At 40.1% G+C, this 19630-nt stretch overlaps 3 protein-coding genes across 5 annotated transcripts in view; all 3 read left to right on the top strand.

Annotated features, from left to right (window-relative positions):
• The first annotated feature begins 4404 nt into the window (after positions 1 to 4404).
• Positions 4405 to 6399, top strand: ccndx (cyclin Dx). The gene is made up of 4 exons (XM_063470842.1): positions 4405 to 4832; positions 4947 to 5162; positions 5440 to 5760; positions 5980 to 6399. Exons 1-4 carry the CDS (start codon positions 4566 to 4568, stop codon positions 6127 to 6129), a joined length of 954 nt encoding a protein of 317 aa, XP_063326912.1. The 5' UTR covers positions 4405 to 4565; the 3' UTR covers positions 6130 to 6399.
• Positions 6400 to 6777: 378 nt separating this feature from the next.
• Positions 6778 to 12075, top strand: nucb1 (nucleobindin 1). Its single transcript, XM_063470843.1, has 13 exons — positions 6778 to 6871; positions 8059 to 8182; positions 8281 to 8388; positions 8527 to 8659; positions 8967 to 9070; positions 9284 to 9469; positions 9566 to 9656; positions 9769 to 9827; positions 10059 to 10151; positions 10238 to 10327; positions 11186 to 11356; positions 11445 to 11562; positions 11651 to 12075. Exons 2-13 carry the CDS (start codon positions 8063 to 8065, stop codon positions 11734 to 11736), a joined length of 1359 nt encoding a protein of 452 aa, XP_063326913.1. The 5' UTR covers positions 6778 to 6871; positions 8059 to 8062; the 3' UTR covers positions 11737 to 12075.
• A 644-nt stretch (positions 12076 to 12719) lies between these two features.
• LOC134626508 (uncharacterized) overlaps positions 12720 to 19630 on the top strand; it is a 29258-nt gene continuing 22347 nt past the window's right edge. For 2 of the 3 annotated variants that reach the window (XM_063472401.1, XM_063472402.1), the window contains exons 1-2: positions 12720 to 12973; positions 15710 to 15766. In XM_063472401.1, coding sequence (XP_063328471.1) covers positions 12758 to 12973; positions 15710 to 15766 — 273 coding nt within the window. In that variant the 5' untranslated portion in view covers positions 12720 to 12757. Of the gene's footprint in view, positions 12974 to 15709; positions 15767 to 17494; positions 17549 to 17657; positions 17742 to 17833; positions 17879 to 18134; positions 18207 to 18297; positions 18358 to 19630 lie in introns of all 3 variants that reach the window. The other variant, XM_063472404.1, reaches the window with a different exon arrangement.

A 19630-nucleotide genomic window follows, 5' to 3' on the forward strand; every position in this document is an offset into this window, starting at 1 on the left:
ACATATCAGTGAGGAGTAACTTCACACCTTGTCCTATAAAGTTACTTCTCATGCATAAACTCACCATAACAAGGTCTCTCTCCCTCTCGTGCTGTTATGTTTGTTTTCTTGGAGCTGGCGAGGTGTGTGGGTGTTCCTCGCCTCTCGCCCTGTGGTAGCTGGGATAGACTGGGATAGGCTCCAGTGTATATATTTAATTATTAATTATTAATTATATAGCCTGTAAATATCTGTATATTTACATATTTAAAATATCTCTAGTTATATATCTTAAACTATCCAGATGCAAATGTTTTAGATGTAGTTTAAAAACTGAAAAAATGGGAAATAGTTGTTTGAATTTTACATGTAAATACATAAAGATAGAAATTGAAATGAAAAGCTGCAGAATGCAGGAATCTATAAGAAAGATTCCAGCTCAATCAATGAGCTGTTTTAACTCCTTCCTTTATTCTGATTGGTTGCCCCTTGCAAACAGCAGTTTTGAACAGCAGATGCATCTCAGGTCCAGGAGCCAATGCTGTGTACCTGAGATGACTACTTTAGGGATATCAGCTCTCACTGACATCATATAGAGCCAGGAGTAGAAAAGAAATACCTAAACTGAGTGTTTAGAGCACTCTGAGCTTTTTCCTCACAGGGATTAGCTGCACACCCTGTCATTTCATTATTTGAAACTTTGGCCATATTTAATATGACCATCAAACATCGTAACTGTTTATAACAGAGGTAATAGCTTCCCTTTAGTGTAACACCCAAATGCTGTCAAAAACTCAACTGATAGTCTCAAAATTGTGATAAATACATTGATTTAGTGAAGATGTTTCGCTACTCTGCGTCTGTGTAAAAATGATTCCAACGACTCGTTTACATTTGTCCGATAAATCTGAGGTCAAAGACTGACAGACTGTTACAGTAAACTGCACTTGTTTATGTCTTAACTTGTGAACTGGTTAAACTTTGCCCTCTCTCCCCTCTCCTCCCCCACTGGCCAGCAGGTGTCTGTGTGAGGTGAATAGCTCAAGGGGAAAATAGGGCCTCTGTTCTCCACTGTCCTGGGAAATGAGCTGGAAAATGAGGGGCGGGCAGCCACACCCCCTTCTCAGGACCTGCTGCACTCCTCCTTTGGCTGGTGGCTGTCTTCGAGCCCCTCGATCCATGTTGTTTGAATACAGCTGCGGTGTATGAATTTAGCAGGGTGCTTAAACAGCCCGACGATCTGTCACTCTCGCCCTCTCGCCCTCCCACCGTCCCACCCCATCCTGACCTCACTTGACTGGCAGAGACAAACTTACTCAGTCCTTCATTCAAACTCAATCTGCTTTCAGCCCTTTTCAAAGCCTGTTTTATAGGCGAAGGCCTTGTCGACTGCTTTAAACCTAATATTCTCTCACTAATGCTACAATCGACTAAGAATTGCAGGATTATGTCTCTTCGTGTTGTCATTATGCAGAGTGTCTAAGAATAACCATCTCAGTTAGATAATGTGGCTGCTGATCTACTCCCTGTGCCTGAGATTCTCATCTATGATTTGTTTATTGCAAAGCAGAAGGACGCAGAAGATGCTAGTAGTCGTTTATTGTCATTTGACTTTGAATTCAGTTGCTCAGGAAAATTTAATGAATCTGGTCTAGACTTGGAACAGGTTTAACAGGTTTAAACTTTAACCTTGCATGATTATTTTAAAGGGAAAACATTGTGCTCTTGTGTTAATTAGTTGTAAACTTTGGGTAAGTTCATGTACAAGCCCTGAAATACCCTAAAAGAACTCAGAATTTCAGTATAGATTCAATACCTGCATGTAGTACATTCAAACACATATTATAATATGTCTTTACCCACTGATTCTTATTGCTTTGATTGTCGTAGAACATTATTAGTAATGTGAAGTATGCGATTGATAAATACCTACCTGATAAAGAGGTAGTGGGAAATTTCCAGAGCAGGTTTGCTTGTTTCTCTTTAGTTTTTCTTTTTTCTTTTTTTGGGGGGGGTGGGGGGGGTGGGGGGGGGTATAAATTTTAGGTTTCAGTCTTTTTAATTACTATTGTGTGGACGCCATATGTTAGACACAAGACTTGGGAAAATTACATCATGTATCACATTAAAAACACAGAACTTATTGTAATCATCCAAAGTCTCAATAAATACGTCCACATCAGAGTGTAGTTTTAGTTAATTAAAATGTTTTTAAACATCCAGTGTTAATTTTTTTTTTGTTTAGCTTCAGTAACAACCATCATATGAAGAAGGAAAATGTTATGCATTTTCACAGAAAGTGGGACTCTAGTCAGTTTAATCAGGTCTGCATTCTTGGGGATTTTAGCTTTAGCTTGTTATGATATGGGTTTCAGGGTTTGGAATATTTTATGAGATTATGTTGGTGAGTCTCAGATAAGTGGTTGTGATTATTTTTTATTTTCCTGACTTTCATCAAAGTAGCTCGTGCTTACGTTTACAATAGCGAAATTAAATCAAGTGCTTTATCGGAACATTACTCATAGTATTAGTACAGATTTCAGGTGCATGTTCTCCTATAGTGTATTTTCATCTTTTAACTCTTTCTTATGTTTGTTCAGTTTACCATTTTAGGACTATTGTTGTGTCATATTCTGTCTTACTGAGTTTTTTATTTATAGTCCTTTGGTTGCTGTAATACAGAACCTGCCCAACTTTGGAGATAAATGAAGTGTTCTTTTTTTTCCCTCCATAAAAATACTGTTTTGGGTTGCATATGAAACTGAATCACTTCTTTGTCACAGCGGGTATGAATTATTGATGCTCAGCTGAAATCAAGTCGTGGTGATCCACGGCATGGTGTTCGTATCTCTGTCCATTTAACTCCCATTTGAAACCTTAGCTGCCATTGACGCCTTAAATGTGTGAAGAGCCACCTGTAATGAGTGTGTCAAATACAATCTGTATTCTCCACTGGGGAGTGCGACCCCATTGTGACCATCAGTGGGCTCCCCGGGGAGTGTGTGAAAAGTGTGTCTACCCCATGAATGTGTGAAGTGTGTGTGTGCGAAGAGCCAGCAGCAGGCAGAAGGCCAGGAGCTGTTGTCTGACACTGATTTGTAAAGGGAGACAATACGGCTCATTGACCTGCCCGGCTCCACTGTCTGTTGCACATACCTCGCCCGGCCCTCCCGCTGGCCTCGCCGCTCTTTAAACACGAGCAGCAGATTGCCACAGGGAGGGGAGACTGAAGGGGACGCAGGTTGCTTTGACAATGACAATCTGTGACGAAAGGACAGAGAAGCTCAGAGCCAAAAGTTTGACGAACACATTTATAACTACTTTTGAAATCCCTTCCTCTCCCCTGATAAATGGTGAGAAACGCAAGATGTGTGCAGTATTCAAGGTATTTTAATGTTTCCATCTAAAGAGTGCAAAAGCTTCCAAAAAAGAAATCTGTTTGTAACCCCACTGTCAAATATTATTTTTCTTTATTGACTAATTTGTAATTGTTTCAAAAATTGATTCATTTTTTTGTTTAGTATGTTTGCACCCAGCTGTTATATTGTTTCCTTACAAAAGAATCTAGAATCTATCTAGAATTACCTCATCAAATACCTTTGTTAAAAAAACATTTGTAAAAACAAAGAACCTTTGGGGTATTCTCGCTTGAATGAAATGTGAGATTTTACTCTCATTTTATCTATCTTTAATTTTTAATCACTTAATCACAGTTCTCCAAATGCATCCTGGGACATAAGCAACTTTTTAGGATTGCAAGCCTGCAAACCACCGACTCAAATCATTATACGACACAAAAATCCCTGAAACTGCACAGACAGCAATAATGGGACTGTATGTATGAATGTATGGGAAGCTAAAAAAATATCAGAACTTGAGGGTCTTTCTCTGACAGCAGGACAAGACTGAACATCCATCCAGCGTTTAACATCTCTCCTCCCGTGCTCACGTTGTAAACAAACACCCTCATCCTTTTGTCATCCATGCCCATTGTCACAGTCTGGAGGTGCTTCTCTCTCTCTCTCTCTCTCTCTCTCTCTCTCTCTCTCTCTCTCTCTCTCTCACACACACACACACACCCCTCGTTGCCTTTTCTTTTCGTCCTTCTCTTTTTTCACTGTCGGTGACAAGCTGTTGCTCTGTCCCTGCGGGCCACACCCTCTCTTGTCTGTTCCTCTTTTCCCCTCCCCTGCCTCCCTCTCTCCCCTTGCTCTCCTTCTTTCTCCCTCTCCCCACCTGTTGAGGCAATTGTTGCACCGATCGCATTGTTTGTTAACTTATTATTTTATGTCGCTCATGAGGGTCTCTGCCCCTTCCTATGGCATTTCCCACCCCTCTGGACCACTCCCCCTCTCTCCCCGACTGCTGGGTATAAAACTTTGAGCTTCTAGTGAGGGGGGATATTCAGCAGGGCCACCTCAGGAAGACTGATTTCAGCAAAAACCAAGAAGGCTCTACAGTGATTTACCAACTTCCATTTACCTGCAAACTATTCAGCTTCCTCGTGTGGCAGAAGGACGTTGGTTTTTCTTTTAATTCCCTCCTGGACATAAACAAGTTCATATTTTAGCCAGCAGGCTGTGCAGATGGACAGAGACATGTCTGTGTCTCTGTGGTGTGAGGAAGTGGAGGATGACCAGACTCAGGATCAGAGCCAGAGGGAGGCACAAGCCCAGGGCCACAACAGTGGCTCGCCTCAGCTGCGAGCCGCCTGGGACCCAACAGTGTCGGGGCATCGAGTGATCCAGAGGCTGCTTCACGTGGAGGAAAGATACATGCCCTCCATGCTCTACATCACCCTCATCCACAGGGATCCGGAGCGCAGGGAGGAGCTTGCCAAATGGGCCCTGGAGGTATTCAGCTCTCTCATGCTCCAGTTTTTCGAGTTGCCTCATAGTGCTGGGTGAGTTATGTCATCGGGACAGCTGTGATCCTGACATCTTTCATCCTTTTTCCCTCCTCTCCAGGTGTGCTGTGAGTGTGGTTGTGATGAGACAGTCTTCCCCCTGTCTGTCTCTCTGATGGACAGGTTCCTGTCTGCGTCTCTGTCTGTACCGGTCTCATTGTACTGCCTGGCTGCTGGCTGCATCCTTATAGCCTCGAAGCTCACAGAGTGTGACAGCGTGACCGCTGACACCCTGTGTGCGGCAGCTGAATACAGTTTCCTGCCATCGAACCTGTTGGTGAGTTTATTTCAAAGCATCTTACACAGGATAGACAAGGTTAGATACCTTAAAATTAGAGCTGTAGGCAAGAAGACTCACAGAGTTTAAGCAAAATACAAATACTGTGGCCTCTCATACTCCGAATAACCTAATCCCATCTGGGAGTCTTTTCCAGCTGTGGCCCTCTAATACCTAACGGTGATTTGTCTCCAATGGATGCCAAAGTCTTTCAAATGTAGCCCATAAAGTTGGGCTTCAGCTAACATTTTCCTGTTTTCATGCTCCCTTCCATTAGGAAATGGAGCGTGTTATCCTCGCCACCCTCCGATGGGACACAGCAGCAGTGACTCCGCAGGATTTTCTCCCACATTTTCTCGCCTGTGTAGAGGAGAGAGGAGACAGTGGTGAATCTGCAGAGGAGCAGCTTTCCACCCTGCGGCGGCACAGCGACACGCTGGCCGCCATGTGTGTCTGCGACTCCCGGTTTCTGGGAGCCCCGCCATCGCTTGTTGCTGCAGCATCACTGAACTGTGCCCTACAAGGTCTGGGCAACAAGGGCCTCACTCAGCTGGCCCTTATGAGTGAAGCATTGGCTGAACTGTGCCAGACCGACCTGGTGAGAACGCCTGTTTTGTTTGCAAGTAGACTCAATTATTAGATTAGATTTGATTTAAATGAGGTTTTCAGTTGGAATTTTAATTTTGCAAAGGGACAGAATCAACAAGAAGCATTTTTTTTGTTTTGAAGGGCCTCCTTGTTTCAAAGCTTTGTCAAATGCAGTGAAATACACATATCTTACACAAAAAACTTCATTTTTCTCTTTCTTGCTTTCCAGGCTGTCCTGCAGTGCTACAGTGAGATGATTGAATATGCCCTCCGCCAGCGTCTGAGGAGTGGGCTTCAGCAGGGCCCCACAGAAAAAGACGAGGAGGTGGAGAACGAAAGGCCTGGAACACCAACTGACATGAGAGAGATTGACTTGTGAACACTGAATGAAGTGTTGCATTGAAAGTGTGAACCAATCAAAACCCTTTAAGCTCATCAGTCAAACTGATATAAATTCAATATGACCTCAGAATGCTCTGACATTTTTTCCTCATATAATTTAGCTATTTTTGTGTGTGCTTGTTAATTTATTTTTGTTAATTTATTTGTGAAAAGGCGTGTTTTCCACGTGCCATATTTGATACTTCTATTAATTTTATATTAGGCCTAGATTTTTTAAAAGAATCATATTTATACCTTTTATTTATTATTCATGCGCAATTGTTGATTCATTTTATGTTAATTTATTTCAATTTACCATAACTTTGTGTTTTTGTGCTGAGTTCAATACACAGAAAATCTATTTTTAAAGCTATTAAAAATGTTTGTACATATTTTGTGTCTATTTTTTACCTAATATCCGGTGATGCCTTCATGTGCAAAGCCACGCGCCTCCAAAAGCAATCTTTTATATCTGATGTTATCTCACTAAAGGGGGATTTTGTCTCATTAATTATGTGGCACATTTATCACGGTGAGCTTGCATTATGTTCACTATAATACAAAATTGTGATTACAATTCCAAAGCTTCTTACCCGTAAAAAATGATGTGTATGATATTTCCGACGTTACCTGAAGGGAGCACACAGGAGGAGATCCGCATTCCCATGACGTCAGTTTTATCCGACGCAAATACAGCTCGTGCTTGAAGCATTGGGTCAGATATCCAAAACAAACTTGCGGTAAGACACTGCCTATGTAAGGATGTTTTTCAGTGTTATGAGAAGTTTTAGGTGTCATTTTAACGCCGACCAAGAGTGTACGAGAAATTAAGAGAAAACTGTGTCGTAGAAAGAAATGTGCTACGCGTTTCTTGCTTACATGTACGGCAATGTGAAAACACGGAGCTCTAACATCATCTGTAAAATCAATTAATAACGAAAGAGGCCTGAAATAAGCCATAAGCGAATCATTAGGTTTGTGTTGGGTTTACAGTGACAGGGGCTCGCTGTTAACGAATAGATTATTTTTGGGGGGCTAAATCGTCATCACTCCGTATCCATTTTCCGCATCCGTAGTGTTCTTACTTAAGCTAGTTAGCTTCCTAGCAATAGCTAAAAAATACCATTAATTAACAAATGCCTTATTAATAAATAATAATATAGATGGTATCATTACAAATGGCATATGAAATCTCATCTCAGAATGCCGGTATAGCTCCTATTTGTAACACTTCTTCCCTCTTGGATTACATCTATTGCGTTAATTCTTATCAAAATGTCATATTACTGTTTTTTATATATCCAAGGATACATCGAAATCTACGAAGAACTACAGCTTTAGACTTTGTATAGATCCTTGCAGTCATCTGGTGAATTCGGCATTCATCGGTCATCAACTAATCACATTAAAACCTAAAAGTGATTAGCTCACTTTCCTGCTGTAACCACTGCGTATAATTTGTTAACTGAGATTAAGGTTGTATAGGAGTTAAATTATATAGTATTGCAAAAATAGAAAAAAGATGATAAACTATGTCCAGAGCACTACCTGAGGTTTATTATTGGTGAAGATCCATCAGATTCTCCTTCTCACACTTCCTAAACTACAACTACAGATACCAGAAGACATAGACCACTCCTGGAAATCTACATAATGTATACACCAAGTATTATGAAGTAAATGTAATGTCCCTAATATGATCAAACAATAGGAAACATTACCTATTTGCACATGAGTATCCTTACAGGGTCTTTTGTTTGAAAATGTCATAATTGAGTTGTGTGTTGTGAGATTTTAGGGGAAGGAGGTTCTCTGTGAGTTAAATGCATCATACAGATTTTTTTAATGTACCAAGTTACATATAAGTGTAGGTATGTAGGAGAACTGACACTGGAAGATATTTATGTTATTGATATTCATATCAAAGGAGGATGAAGTGGATATCTGGCTGGCTCCTGCTCCTGTCCATCTCTGTCGAGGTCTGGTCAGTGCCTATAGATCGCAATGCAGCCCAGCAGGTCCCTAAAGAGGAAGTGCAGGAAGAGAACATGGTAATGGCTCATTATTCTGTAATTTGTTTTTTCTTCTACCTCGTGACCTGTTTTTATGACCAGAGACTTGTTGTGGATAACTTCTCCTTACAAAATAGGACACTGGCCTGTACTACGACCGGTACCTCAGAGAGGTGATTGAGGTTTTAGAGACAGACCCGCACTTCAGAGAGAAACTGCAGACAGCAAACACAGAGGACATTAAGGTTGGTTTCCACCTCTGCCTCTGTTTCACGTTCTTCCTTCTCAGTCGGTAGGCTTCCCTGTGTACTGTTTACATTCTAGCAGCTGGCGTTGTGTCCAAACTGTTTAAACTCACCTGGATTTCTCATGTTTGCCGTCAGAACGGGCGTCTCAGTAAAGAGCTGGACCTGGTCAGTCATCATGTCAGAACTCGCTTGGATGAGCTGAAGCGTCAGGAGGTTTCTCGTCTCAGGATGCTGCTAAAGGCCAAACTGGACAGCACCAACACACAGAGTGAGTGGGATTCCTTTGATCCACATCACTGAAAAGTTTGCAGTTAACTGTATACTAAGGTTCTTATTAGATTTAATAATTTTTTAAAAAAGATGAAAAAGATTTTTAACACCTTCACAGAAATTTGTGAACCATTGACTTTTTCTTATCTTAACTGATTATGGAAATTTTGTATGTCAGTCCATTTTTATCAGTCTGTTATTTACAAAAAAAATCTCTGTACAAATCTGTGTATTTATTCAGTAATATATATAGAACCAAATGGTAGCCCAGTATGTGATTGGTTATTCACATATGATCCATACAGGTCTTCAGATGGACCATGCCTCCCTTCTGAAGCAGTTTGAACATCTGGATCCGCACAATCAAAATACCTTTGAGGCCAAAGATCTCGAGCTTCTAATCTCAACTGTAAGTTGCTGCAGCGATAAATGAAGAAGAATTTTAGGAGTTTTTAAAGAAATTTTTGTCCATTTGTTTCACAGAGTGTGACAGATCTCGAGAATCATAACAACACTGATCAGACTGTCCATTTTGTGCTATACCTCACCTATTTTTTTAAAAATTATTATTAACAGCAATAGTAGCAGCAATAATATCTTTTATCTCTCTGGCTCTCTCTAGGCCACTAAGGACCTGGAGAACTACGACGCAGAGAGACACGAGGAGTTCAAGCGCTACGAGATGCTGAAGGAGCACGAGAGGCGGGAGTACCTGAAGAGCCTGGATCAGGAGAAGAGAGAAAAGGAGGAGAAGAGAATGCAGGAGCTGAAGGAGAAACACCGCCAGCATCCTAAAGTTAACGCTCCGGTGGGCGCTTGATACATCCGTGTTCGTTTTTATCAGAAACCATTAGAAATGACTCAGGTTTTCAGTCTGTTTTTAAAAAATATTTTTCCCACTCAGGGTAGCGTTGATCAGCTGCGGGAAGTTTGGGAGGAGACAGATGGACTGGATCCTCAGGAGTTCAACCCCAAGACCTTTTTTAAACTGCATGGTGGGTGACAGCAACTCGCTTTTAGCCATTCTCTTTTTTTCATGTTAGTGGGTTATATGTTTTTTAAAAAACAAAGAAAAAAGGGTTCTCATTTATTCTCTGTTTCATTTAGATACAAATGAAGACGGCGTTTTGGACGAACAGGAACTGGAGGCTCTCTTTACAAAGGAGGTGTACAATCCTGCTTACATCCACATCATGACTGCTTCAATCAAACTTTGGTTTAGATTTAGATTTAGTTTTATCCTGAGACTGCTTAAAATCCTGGTTTGATTTCTATTTCTTTCAAAATGCAGCTCTTCTCTGTGTTCCTAATCTCCTGCAGGCTTTTTTACAAGCTGACAGCAGACATATGCACAGCATCAGAGTAGCGGCTAACATCTGTTTATTTCCCTCTTCCAGCTGGAGAAGGTCTACGACCCAAAGAATGAGGAAGACGATATGATGGAGATGGAGGAAGAAAGGCTGAGGATGAGGGAGCATGTCATGAAAAATGTAAATTGTTAATTATTTATCTCACCATTTCCCACCTTTACTGGGTTTTTCTTTAACTGACGCAGCCAACCTTCCTGTGTTAAAAGGTGGATGCAAACAAAGACCGGCTCGTCAGCCTGGAGGAATTCCTCAAGTCCACAGAGAAGAAAGAGTTCAGTAATCCCAAAGAGTGGGAGGTAAGGAGCTTAGAGGTGGTCTGAAGGTTGGGGAAGTGGGTGGATGCTTTGCACTGGGTGTGTGGTTCAAGTTCCCAGGATGAGCCTGGAAAGTGTGGGTGCTGAAGTTGAACAGTTAATGAGTCTCTCACAAGTTGACCCAATGAAAATTCCCCATAGAAATCACATTTAATCTGACCCCTCACCTAGAACTAATTTATCTAGGGAGGCTTTGGGATCACTGTGGCCTTCCATGGCTAGGGTGAGAATTGATATCTCCAGCTCTGAGCCCATGTTTCTCTACCATAAGAGGGTGGAGTATCCACTCCAGGTTAGGGCAGAGTTTATGGATGAATTGGAATTCTCAGAGTCTTTTTCACCAGTGTTTTCACAGTGCGGAGCAGGAGATTGAGATACAGATTGGTGCAGCATTTGTTGTGATGCAACAAAAGAGAGAGCTGAGCATGAAAGCAAAACTGTTGGATCTCCAGTCGATCTACATTCCTATCCTCACCTATGGCTCCAAGGTAGTGACTAAAAAATAAGCTGAAGGTTAAAAGCATTACAAGTAAGCTTATGCATAGGGTGGGAATCTTGGCCATTTGGGAGGCAACTCCTTTGTGTCTAAAGGAGCCTGTTGAGGTGCTTGAGGCATTTAAACAGGATGCCTCCTGTGAGGCTCATAAGTGAGGTGCTGGTGTTGGACATGTGCTACCAGTAGGAGGCTCTGCGGCAGACACTGAACATGATGGAGAAGTTATAGGCCCCAGCTGGTTTGGAAACATCTCGATGTCCCTCCCTGGGAAGAGGGAGGGACATGTTTTATTTTTTAAATGGATGGATGTGTGCGTTACCTGCATCCCGCTGTTGTCGCTGCAGACTCTGGAAAACAAGCCAGTGTATACAGAGGAAGAGCTCCAGCGATTTGAGGCTGAACTCAGGGATAAGGAGGAAGAGCTGAAGAGGAGGGCTGAGACTCTGCATCAGGAGCAGGAGCTCCTGAGGGAGAGAGGCAAAGCCTTGGAGGCCCAGAGGAGAGAGTACCAGCAGGTAACGATCCTAGCATGGCGGTCACTTTCCTACATCATCTGAAACTTAAAAAATAGTTAATTCTTTTTTTTCTTTTTTTAAATGGCAGGCTGTATTAGAAATGTCTCAGCGACAGAAAGAACAGCAGGCAGTGGATGGGCAGCCTCCTGCGGGTCCTAATGGAGAACTACAGTTTCAGCCACAGACACAGAAACCTGAAGATAAAGGTAAACTGACTGTGACATATCCAGCATTGTTGTTACATTCTTTGGCTTGTGTTTTAATTCATTAATTTTTTTCATATTTCTCCCACAGAGGCAAAAGCTCCAGCTGAGCCCGAAGCTGAAGCCCAAAATAATCTGCCTGCAGAACCCCCACAGAATCTGCCTTTGCACACCTAATGTGCTCAGGCAGCTTACACACACACACACAACCACACACACACCTAAACATACGCACATGTGGTTTGATTTACCCTGACACAGATATCCAGATGGGTTCTGCAAAATGCATTATGTGATCTGTGTGCATAGGTTCAGACAGACCGGCTTGTTTATTGTGACATACTGAGTGTACTGAGTGTTCATGTCTGTGGTCTACATTAGATTAAAGATATCAAAGCACACGGTATTAGTACATGTATTCTCAGAAATCTTCAGTTTCAGTGAAGCTGTCAATCCTGCAGAATCGCATGTGTAAAATCACAAACGTTGCCGAATAAAAATCTTAATTTAAAAGTTTTTTGGGGAGCACCGTGTGGGTTTTTTTGCAACACTAAATCGCACAGCTTCAGACATGATCGATTGTCATTATTTTTATGAGTCTCTCACAAGTTGACCAAATTTATTTGTTTAGCCAAGACAGGAGGACGATTTTCAAAGTTTGTTATTTATATAACAAAATTTGGAACTTTACATGCCAAGGTCAAGAATTTCCAGAGAGTAATGCAACACTTCGCTTTGTGGATAAGGAGAAAAACAACAGAAATATTCGCTTGTTTCCGAAATTCAGTTTTTCTCAGAAAGATCTGAAAAAGGTTTTTTTTGTGTGAGCCATTTATTAATGTCAAATATGCAAGGACAGTTTAACGAAGAAACAGTCAGCAGGTATTTTACACTCTTGAACTATTGTGGAAAGAGATTAACAGTAAGTAAAAAGAGCCCGCGCTTAGATAAACTGGTCCAGTTTTTTGGGAGGTGCTGCAGGAACCATATTCTTTGGTAGAAGTGTAAATTAATCAAAAAAAACTATAATAATCCAACTACTGAGGTTTTTTTTTCAACATTTCCAGGTTTTAACACACAAAAATATTTGGTTATTATAAAGCCCCATAAAATAAAATAAAAAAATAAATATCGATTCACACTTCCGGTGCAGGGGGAGCGCTTCCTGGTAGCTGAAACCCGTAATGAATACGTGATCATGCCTCGGAAAAACGAGCTTTCGGAAGCTTTACGATCGCAAATTGTTGATCTGCACAAAGCTGGAAAAGGTTATAAAATAATCGCACGGACTTTGGGTATTCATCGCAACACAGTTAGGGACATTGTGCTTAAATGGAAGCGATTCAGTACTGTGGCTACTCTGCCGAGAAGTGGGCGCCCTAGAAAGACGTCTGCAAAGACAAAGATCAGCGAGGTAACCCTTAATTACTCTGCAAACAGCAAATCAAGCAGCCGTGTGTACAAAACTAGACGCCTGCAGCATCCAGACGGGGTCTTAGGTGTGAACCCTGATGAAAACAAATATGGAAGTTATTATTTAGCGGCCAGTGGCCACATTGGAGCATCAGCGGTCATGCCAAAGCGCATCAGTTGGATTTCAGTTCAGACTTAGACTAGGCTTGTTTTTCTCAAGGTGTTTTAAACCATTTGTGGATAATATCTCTCACTGTGGTTCGCTGATGTCCCAAAGCCTAAGAAATGGCTTTGTAATCCTTTCCAGGTCGGTGGATGTCAGACAGCTTCTATTTAAGTGATTTCTGTAATTAATTAATTAATTAAATAGGAGTGTGGCTACTGAAATTGAACTCAGCTTTCCAGAAAATGTTGATTAATCACAGTTAAGTCATCATTTAACAAGGGAGGAAATTACTTTTTCTTTTTTTTATGTATCCTTTCTTTTTTAATTTAGAATTTCCCAGAAACAAAGAAAAAAAAATTTTTTAAATAAGGAACGTAATACAGAACAACCTATAAGAACACAAATAAACCGAAATAAACAAGTAATCAAAAATAAACAAACGGGTGTACCATCTAGTTTATATATATATATATATATATATATACATATACACACACATACATACACATACCTACATACATATATACACGCCTATACATACATACATACACACATATACACATAGCAGTTCAAAAATATGGCATACAGAATTACAGAGATTCAAACAAAATCGGGTCTCCTTGTCAAAATATAATGTTTCCATTTATCCCAAATCTCAATAAATATGTCATATTGAAATCTGTTAGAGAAGGTAATTCTTTCCATTTTAAACAACCCATAAACAGTCTCATGCCAGTCATTTAGTGATGGAATTTTCACACTTAGCCATTTCTTAGTAATAGTCTTTCGGGCAGCCAGACTCAGAATACCATATAACAGCTTGGACATTTTATCTACATTCACTGAGTATAAATATCCTAACAAAAGTTCATCCCAATTAAAGGGCAGTTGCATACTAAAAATGGTCTGTAACTCAGAGTGAATCGATACCCAAAAAGTGTTGATCAATGGGCAAGACCAAAATAAGTGGAAGTGTTTTATTCCTTGAGCCCCACAGTTTCTCCAGCAGCTAGAGTGATTAGAATAGTGTTTACTTTGTGCAGGTGTAATAAAAAACTTACAGAGACTCTTCAATCCAAAACATCTCCATATATTAGAGCTAGAAATTCTCCACTGAAAGGCACACTGCTGATACCAGATGTCATTTGAAATAGCCATATTTGTTTCCCTTTCCCATTTTTGTTTAATGTAGATAGTATTCAACTTCTTAACCTCTTGTAAACCCTTGTACAATCTAGAAATCACCTTGAGGCCAGGATCTGCATGGTAAGCCTTGACAAATATATTCAAAACGGGAAGAGAGAAAAGATCTGTTCTCTTAGGTATAAAGTTATGTAGATGATGCCTGATTTGAAGAAACCTGAAAAAATCCGTATTGCTTAACTGGTATTGATCTTTTACTGATTGGAAGTCCCTAAGAGTTCCCTTATCATAAAACATACAATATGCCATTAAGCCTTGCCCTGCCCATTTTTTATATCTTGCGTCTAACTTATTGGGTAAAAAATCAAGGTCATAAGCGCCCATCTTAAGATCCTGGCCTCTTCATTCCTATCATTCTTATTAAGAAATTGTAACCAGAGTTTTAATGGTAAGTTAATCCATTGGTTTCCTTGATTAATTTGTTTTTTAATAAGTGTCACGTCCCCTAAGCTTGCCTGAATCGGAAAATCTCTTGAGGCAACTGTTTCTATTTCATTCCATCTTGCTTGGTAGTCTACATTGCACCAACACACTAGGATCCTCAGTTGAGCTGAAATATAGTAATTAAGGGAGGGAATTACTTTTTCACATAGGGTCAGGTAGGTTTGGATAGATTATTCCCTTAATAAATTTTAAAACGTATTTAAAAAGTTGCATTTTTTATTTACGCAGGTTAAATTTTTCTAATATTAAAATTACTTTGATGATATGAAACATGTAAGTGTAATAAATCAGGAAGCAGAAAACGAAAAACTTTTTCATGGTACCATATATTGGTCCAGCTCACAGTATGTGAGCATGTGATCATACATGAGACAGATCAAGTGACACCCCCCCCTTGCATTACAAAATTCTCTCCATTAATAAAAGCATTTTTGCCATTTTTCATATTTACATTTTCTAACCGCTAAAATGTCTTTTTAGGGAGTAATCTGAATGTCATTTCAGTTTATTTCTTTAAAATTAAAAAGGAATTTTAATGAAATTTGCTACAAATTTTTAATTATTTAATTTTGGCAATTCATTCCCTGCAATTTACCCCAAAGATTCGCACAATATTGTTTGAGTAACTCTTGTGAAATGCACTCAAAGAAGTAACGAGATGAACAGGATATAACATGGGTGACATCCCACCAGTCAATACTTGCCCCACCTACCTATTCCAGTCCACACCAATAAGAGCATGTTACTTTTCCACTCCCCAAAAATCCAGAATTTAATTTTTATTTGTATAAAATTATTTTGGTAATGGGTTCACTTAAAGAAATGTTAATCACTCTACTGAAATCCATGACAGTTTGATCTCTGAGGTGTAGCCGCAGATTAATGTTTACCATATGAGTTAATGCATCTTTTTCTGTCTCTTAGGTTGGTAATGGCTCTAGTGAGCCAAAAGACAGAGGAGAAGATTTGCATCACAAAAAGGTAAATTTGATTAATTCAAGGATTGATGAACTTTAAAAGGAGAAATAGAAAGACGAAATGTGCGAAGACTCTCCATGGGGAAAACTAAGAATAGAAAAACATATCTGATCTAAATTTGGCTCCAGTCTCACTCAGACTGGTCTCTTTGTGCAGTCCAACTGGTCTGCCTTTCAGACTAATACTACTAGGAGTGGAACTAAAATCTCCAGCCAAATTTTAAATTTCAACTTTTTATATATGCACACACTGCATAAGAAAAATAAAGCCTTTCCAGGAAACTGCAGTACCTTAAATGGCCACTTATGGTTGGCTTAAAAACTGAGCTATACATATAGACTATTAATGAAGGATGGACTTACCCACACACGTTATGTGGCTAACTTTGTAGCCTCATTATTGGTATTTTGGCTACAGAAATGTTGGTTTTTCAGTGCCAGACCACATGTTTACTCTTAAAGTTGGACATTTTAACATGACACTCTGTTGGTTTTAACACATTTTTGAAGCCAGTTTCAAGTGACCACTTGAGGAACTGCAGTTTTTGGCACTTCTGTGTTTGGTTTTGATTTTTAGCCCTGCAGATTGCCACTTGGTTCATCTCCATGGAACCCCATGCTCTCCATTGTTAGTTTTCTATTCACAACAACTGTACTGCTGATCTGCGGCTTACTGCTCCTTGTAATCTGAATTCAACCACTTAATTCAACCAGATGTGAGCAGATGTTTTATGAGTTGTCCAGGCTGATCTCTGTCGTCTACACTGACAGTTAGACTTGTAGTCAAGACCGCCTAAACCAAGACCAAGATAATACCAAGACCAGAGGGTATCGAGACCAAGACAAGACCAAGACCAAGACAGACCGAGTCAAGACCAAGTCGAGACGAGACCGAGACAAAAAAGTCTTTAAACTGCAGCCAGATGCTGCTTTGTTTACGGTGTCAGGCATATTTATGTGTTTTTGCGATGCACTCGCACAGCCCTCCTCACCGCTGTCTACTGTCTCACTCACTTACTGAGAGGACGGACGCACGCTCCACTTGACTGTCGCGTCTCTCACCATCTCTGTTTTTCACATAATGATATTATCCTATATCCTCGCATGTGATTGGCCACAATATGGAGGGATTGGAGCATAGCTGAGCCACTGTGTGAGAGCTGAGCAGCGAAAGGAAATTAAGTGAGGAGCCGGCTCTCGCTCAAGGGGAGTCGACTCTTCTGATTCACTACAAAGCACTCTCTAAGCACGGCTCTTAGAGCTGATGCTTTTGCGCATGACACATTATCGAACGCTACGTTGTGTCTCATGGATACTGTTGACTCCAAATCTCCCGACCACTATGTCGATCTGAGACAGCAAGACGGGACCGAGACCAAGACAAGACCAAGACCACGTAAAAGTGGTCTCAAGACCAAGACCGGTCTTGAGACATCCAACTCTACTGACAGTATACTGTTTATGTTGTCTTTATACTAGACAGTAAATGTAAAATTTACAGTGACTTCTGATTTAAAATAATGAGGGCTTACATGTAAGCTTTAAATTTAAATGAACTTCTTTAAAGTTTATAATATAATGGTATTAATTTTAGTGCTTGACTGAGGTTTTAGTTATTTATTTTGGAGTCATGTATCTCTCGGCATATGTAGTGTAAAAGTGTGCTTGACTGTGAGGATACTTGGGTTTTTTTCTTCTGGCTCACATCTATATTCTGTCTCTTTCTCTATAGCAGCGAGGAAAGGCTACTGCTGTTTCATCTAATGACGAGACTACAGAACAAGACGTTAGTGCTTATGTATTTTTTTAAATTGTTTAAATGTTTGTTTAAAATATCTGATTTTTAAAGTAATCTAATAAAACCTATCATTCTATATATTTCTCTTTAAATCCAGAGAGACTTTAGCACTACCCACAAGGATGGAGAAATCATACATTCCGACTCATTTCATACTCAAGCAACAGATGAAGAGAATATGGTGTGTTAGCTACTGTATATATATATTTATAAATGATATACAATAAATTATCACATGAAGATGTTTGTAGCTCATCACTTCCTGTCTCCTAGGCTGGAACGTCAGATATCAGAGGAGGAAGTTCAGCCCATAAAATGGTAAAGCATCTTCAGTTTGAGCATTGTTTGGAAAGACAAGAACCCCTCATTCTGTTTACCTTTTAAAATCCAGAGTCGATTAGTCGACATAGAAAACTGAAAAATACCATCTCAATATTATTAACATGCCTGATCTAAATTTGGCCACATTTACATTCAAATTGACCTCTCTAGTCCTTTTAGGGAGGAACCAAAAATAGCAGATAGCATGGTTTCAAGTGCAGGTCCTCATTCTGTTTTCCTGTTAAATTTTTAGAGCGATAACACCATCTGCAGTGATGGAAACACAGATTCTTACTCATCTGATGAAGATGAAGAAGACCCTATTGTATGTGAAGTAACAATAAGTGAAAATGATTTTAAGGATATCAAAATGATGACATCAAGATGTTCATCAGCCATCCTTTTCTGACTCGTAGGCCAGTCATCTGTCAGCTGGAATAGCTGAGAGCAGAGGAGGAGATCCGGACCATGAAATGGTAAATATGCACATGCAGAAAGAAGTGCAATAATTACTTAGTTAAAACTAAAGCAAACCATCCAAATAATTAATTTAAAGAAGGAACCCACACCACAAACGCAATCAAGACGCCCAACTTAGGCTACGTTCACACTGCAGGCGAAAGCGCATCAAATCCGACTTTTTTGACCCTATGCGACCCATATCCGATCATGGTATGCAGTGTGAACAGCACAAGTCCGATATTTTCAAATCCGACCTGGGTCACTTTCGTATGTGGTATTGAATCCGATGCATATCTGATGTTTTAGAAAGCGACTGCTGTTTGAATGGTCATGTCGCATTCAATCCGTCTTTTACGTCACTGACACAAGACAAACGCCAATTATCAGCGCCGAAGAAGCGCCCGAGAAGACATTGTGAACGCTTCCTGGCCATCCAGTGAAACTGTTGGGAAGACAACGTTGGAGAAACGTGAACATTTTATTTGTACTGTATAATCTGCAGATTCTGACAGAAATCTGCAACTATCCTATGAAGCACCGCTCCTCTAAAACAGCAATAAGGATCATTATTAGGCCATATGCAAATAACAAAATAAATTTATGACTTAAAACAAAACTGGGAAACGTAAAGTCCGAAACAAGTCTTTATATTAAGGGCCATCAGTCAAACAATACTGTTTGGTCTGGGTCTAAACAGAGCGCGTTGTGTGTGACGTCTTCTTTTGCGCATGCGGGCCGCTTTGAGGGTTCACACTAGAGCGCGTTTGCTGTCACATTTTATTTGTAGTGTGAACAAGCAGACAAAAAAAATCAGATTTGATCAAAAAATCGGAATTGAGCATTAAGACCTGCAGTGTGAACGTAGCCTTAGTGACTCAAATTAATGTAGGTGAGGTCTAACAGAAAGCTACTGGCAACAACAGCTGTATTAGCACACCTGTCAGTCACAACCTGAAGCCTTAATAAAATCCAAACAGTAAAAATAAAAACACCACTCATCATAAAATTGTTATGAAGCAGTACATTAGCCATAGAGAGGGAAACATTTTTTTGTACCAGACTGTAAACGTGATAATTTAAAACAGATAAGATAACCTTTATTAGTCCTACGCGTGGGAAGTTTGTTGTGGGAAACTTCTGGACACATTAACATGGGAGTCTGTGGGGATTGACTCTTTTTTTGTGAATATAGCCTCAAGTGGCCATTAGAAGAAGTAAAGTTTTTGACACTTGTTTTAAAAAATCCTGCTACGTGGTATAGATCCCCATAATTTCATTAACCTTCAA

Source organism: Pelmatolapia mariae, linkage group LG4 (assembly GCF_036321145.2).
Source record: "Pelmatolapia mariae isolate MD_Pm_ZW linkage group LG4, Pm_UMD_F_2, whole genome shotgun sequence".
NCBI classification, from domain to species: domain Eukaryota; kingdom Metazoa; phylum Chordata; class Actinopteri; order Cichliformes; family Cichlidae; genus Pelmatolapia; species Pelmatolapia mariae.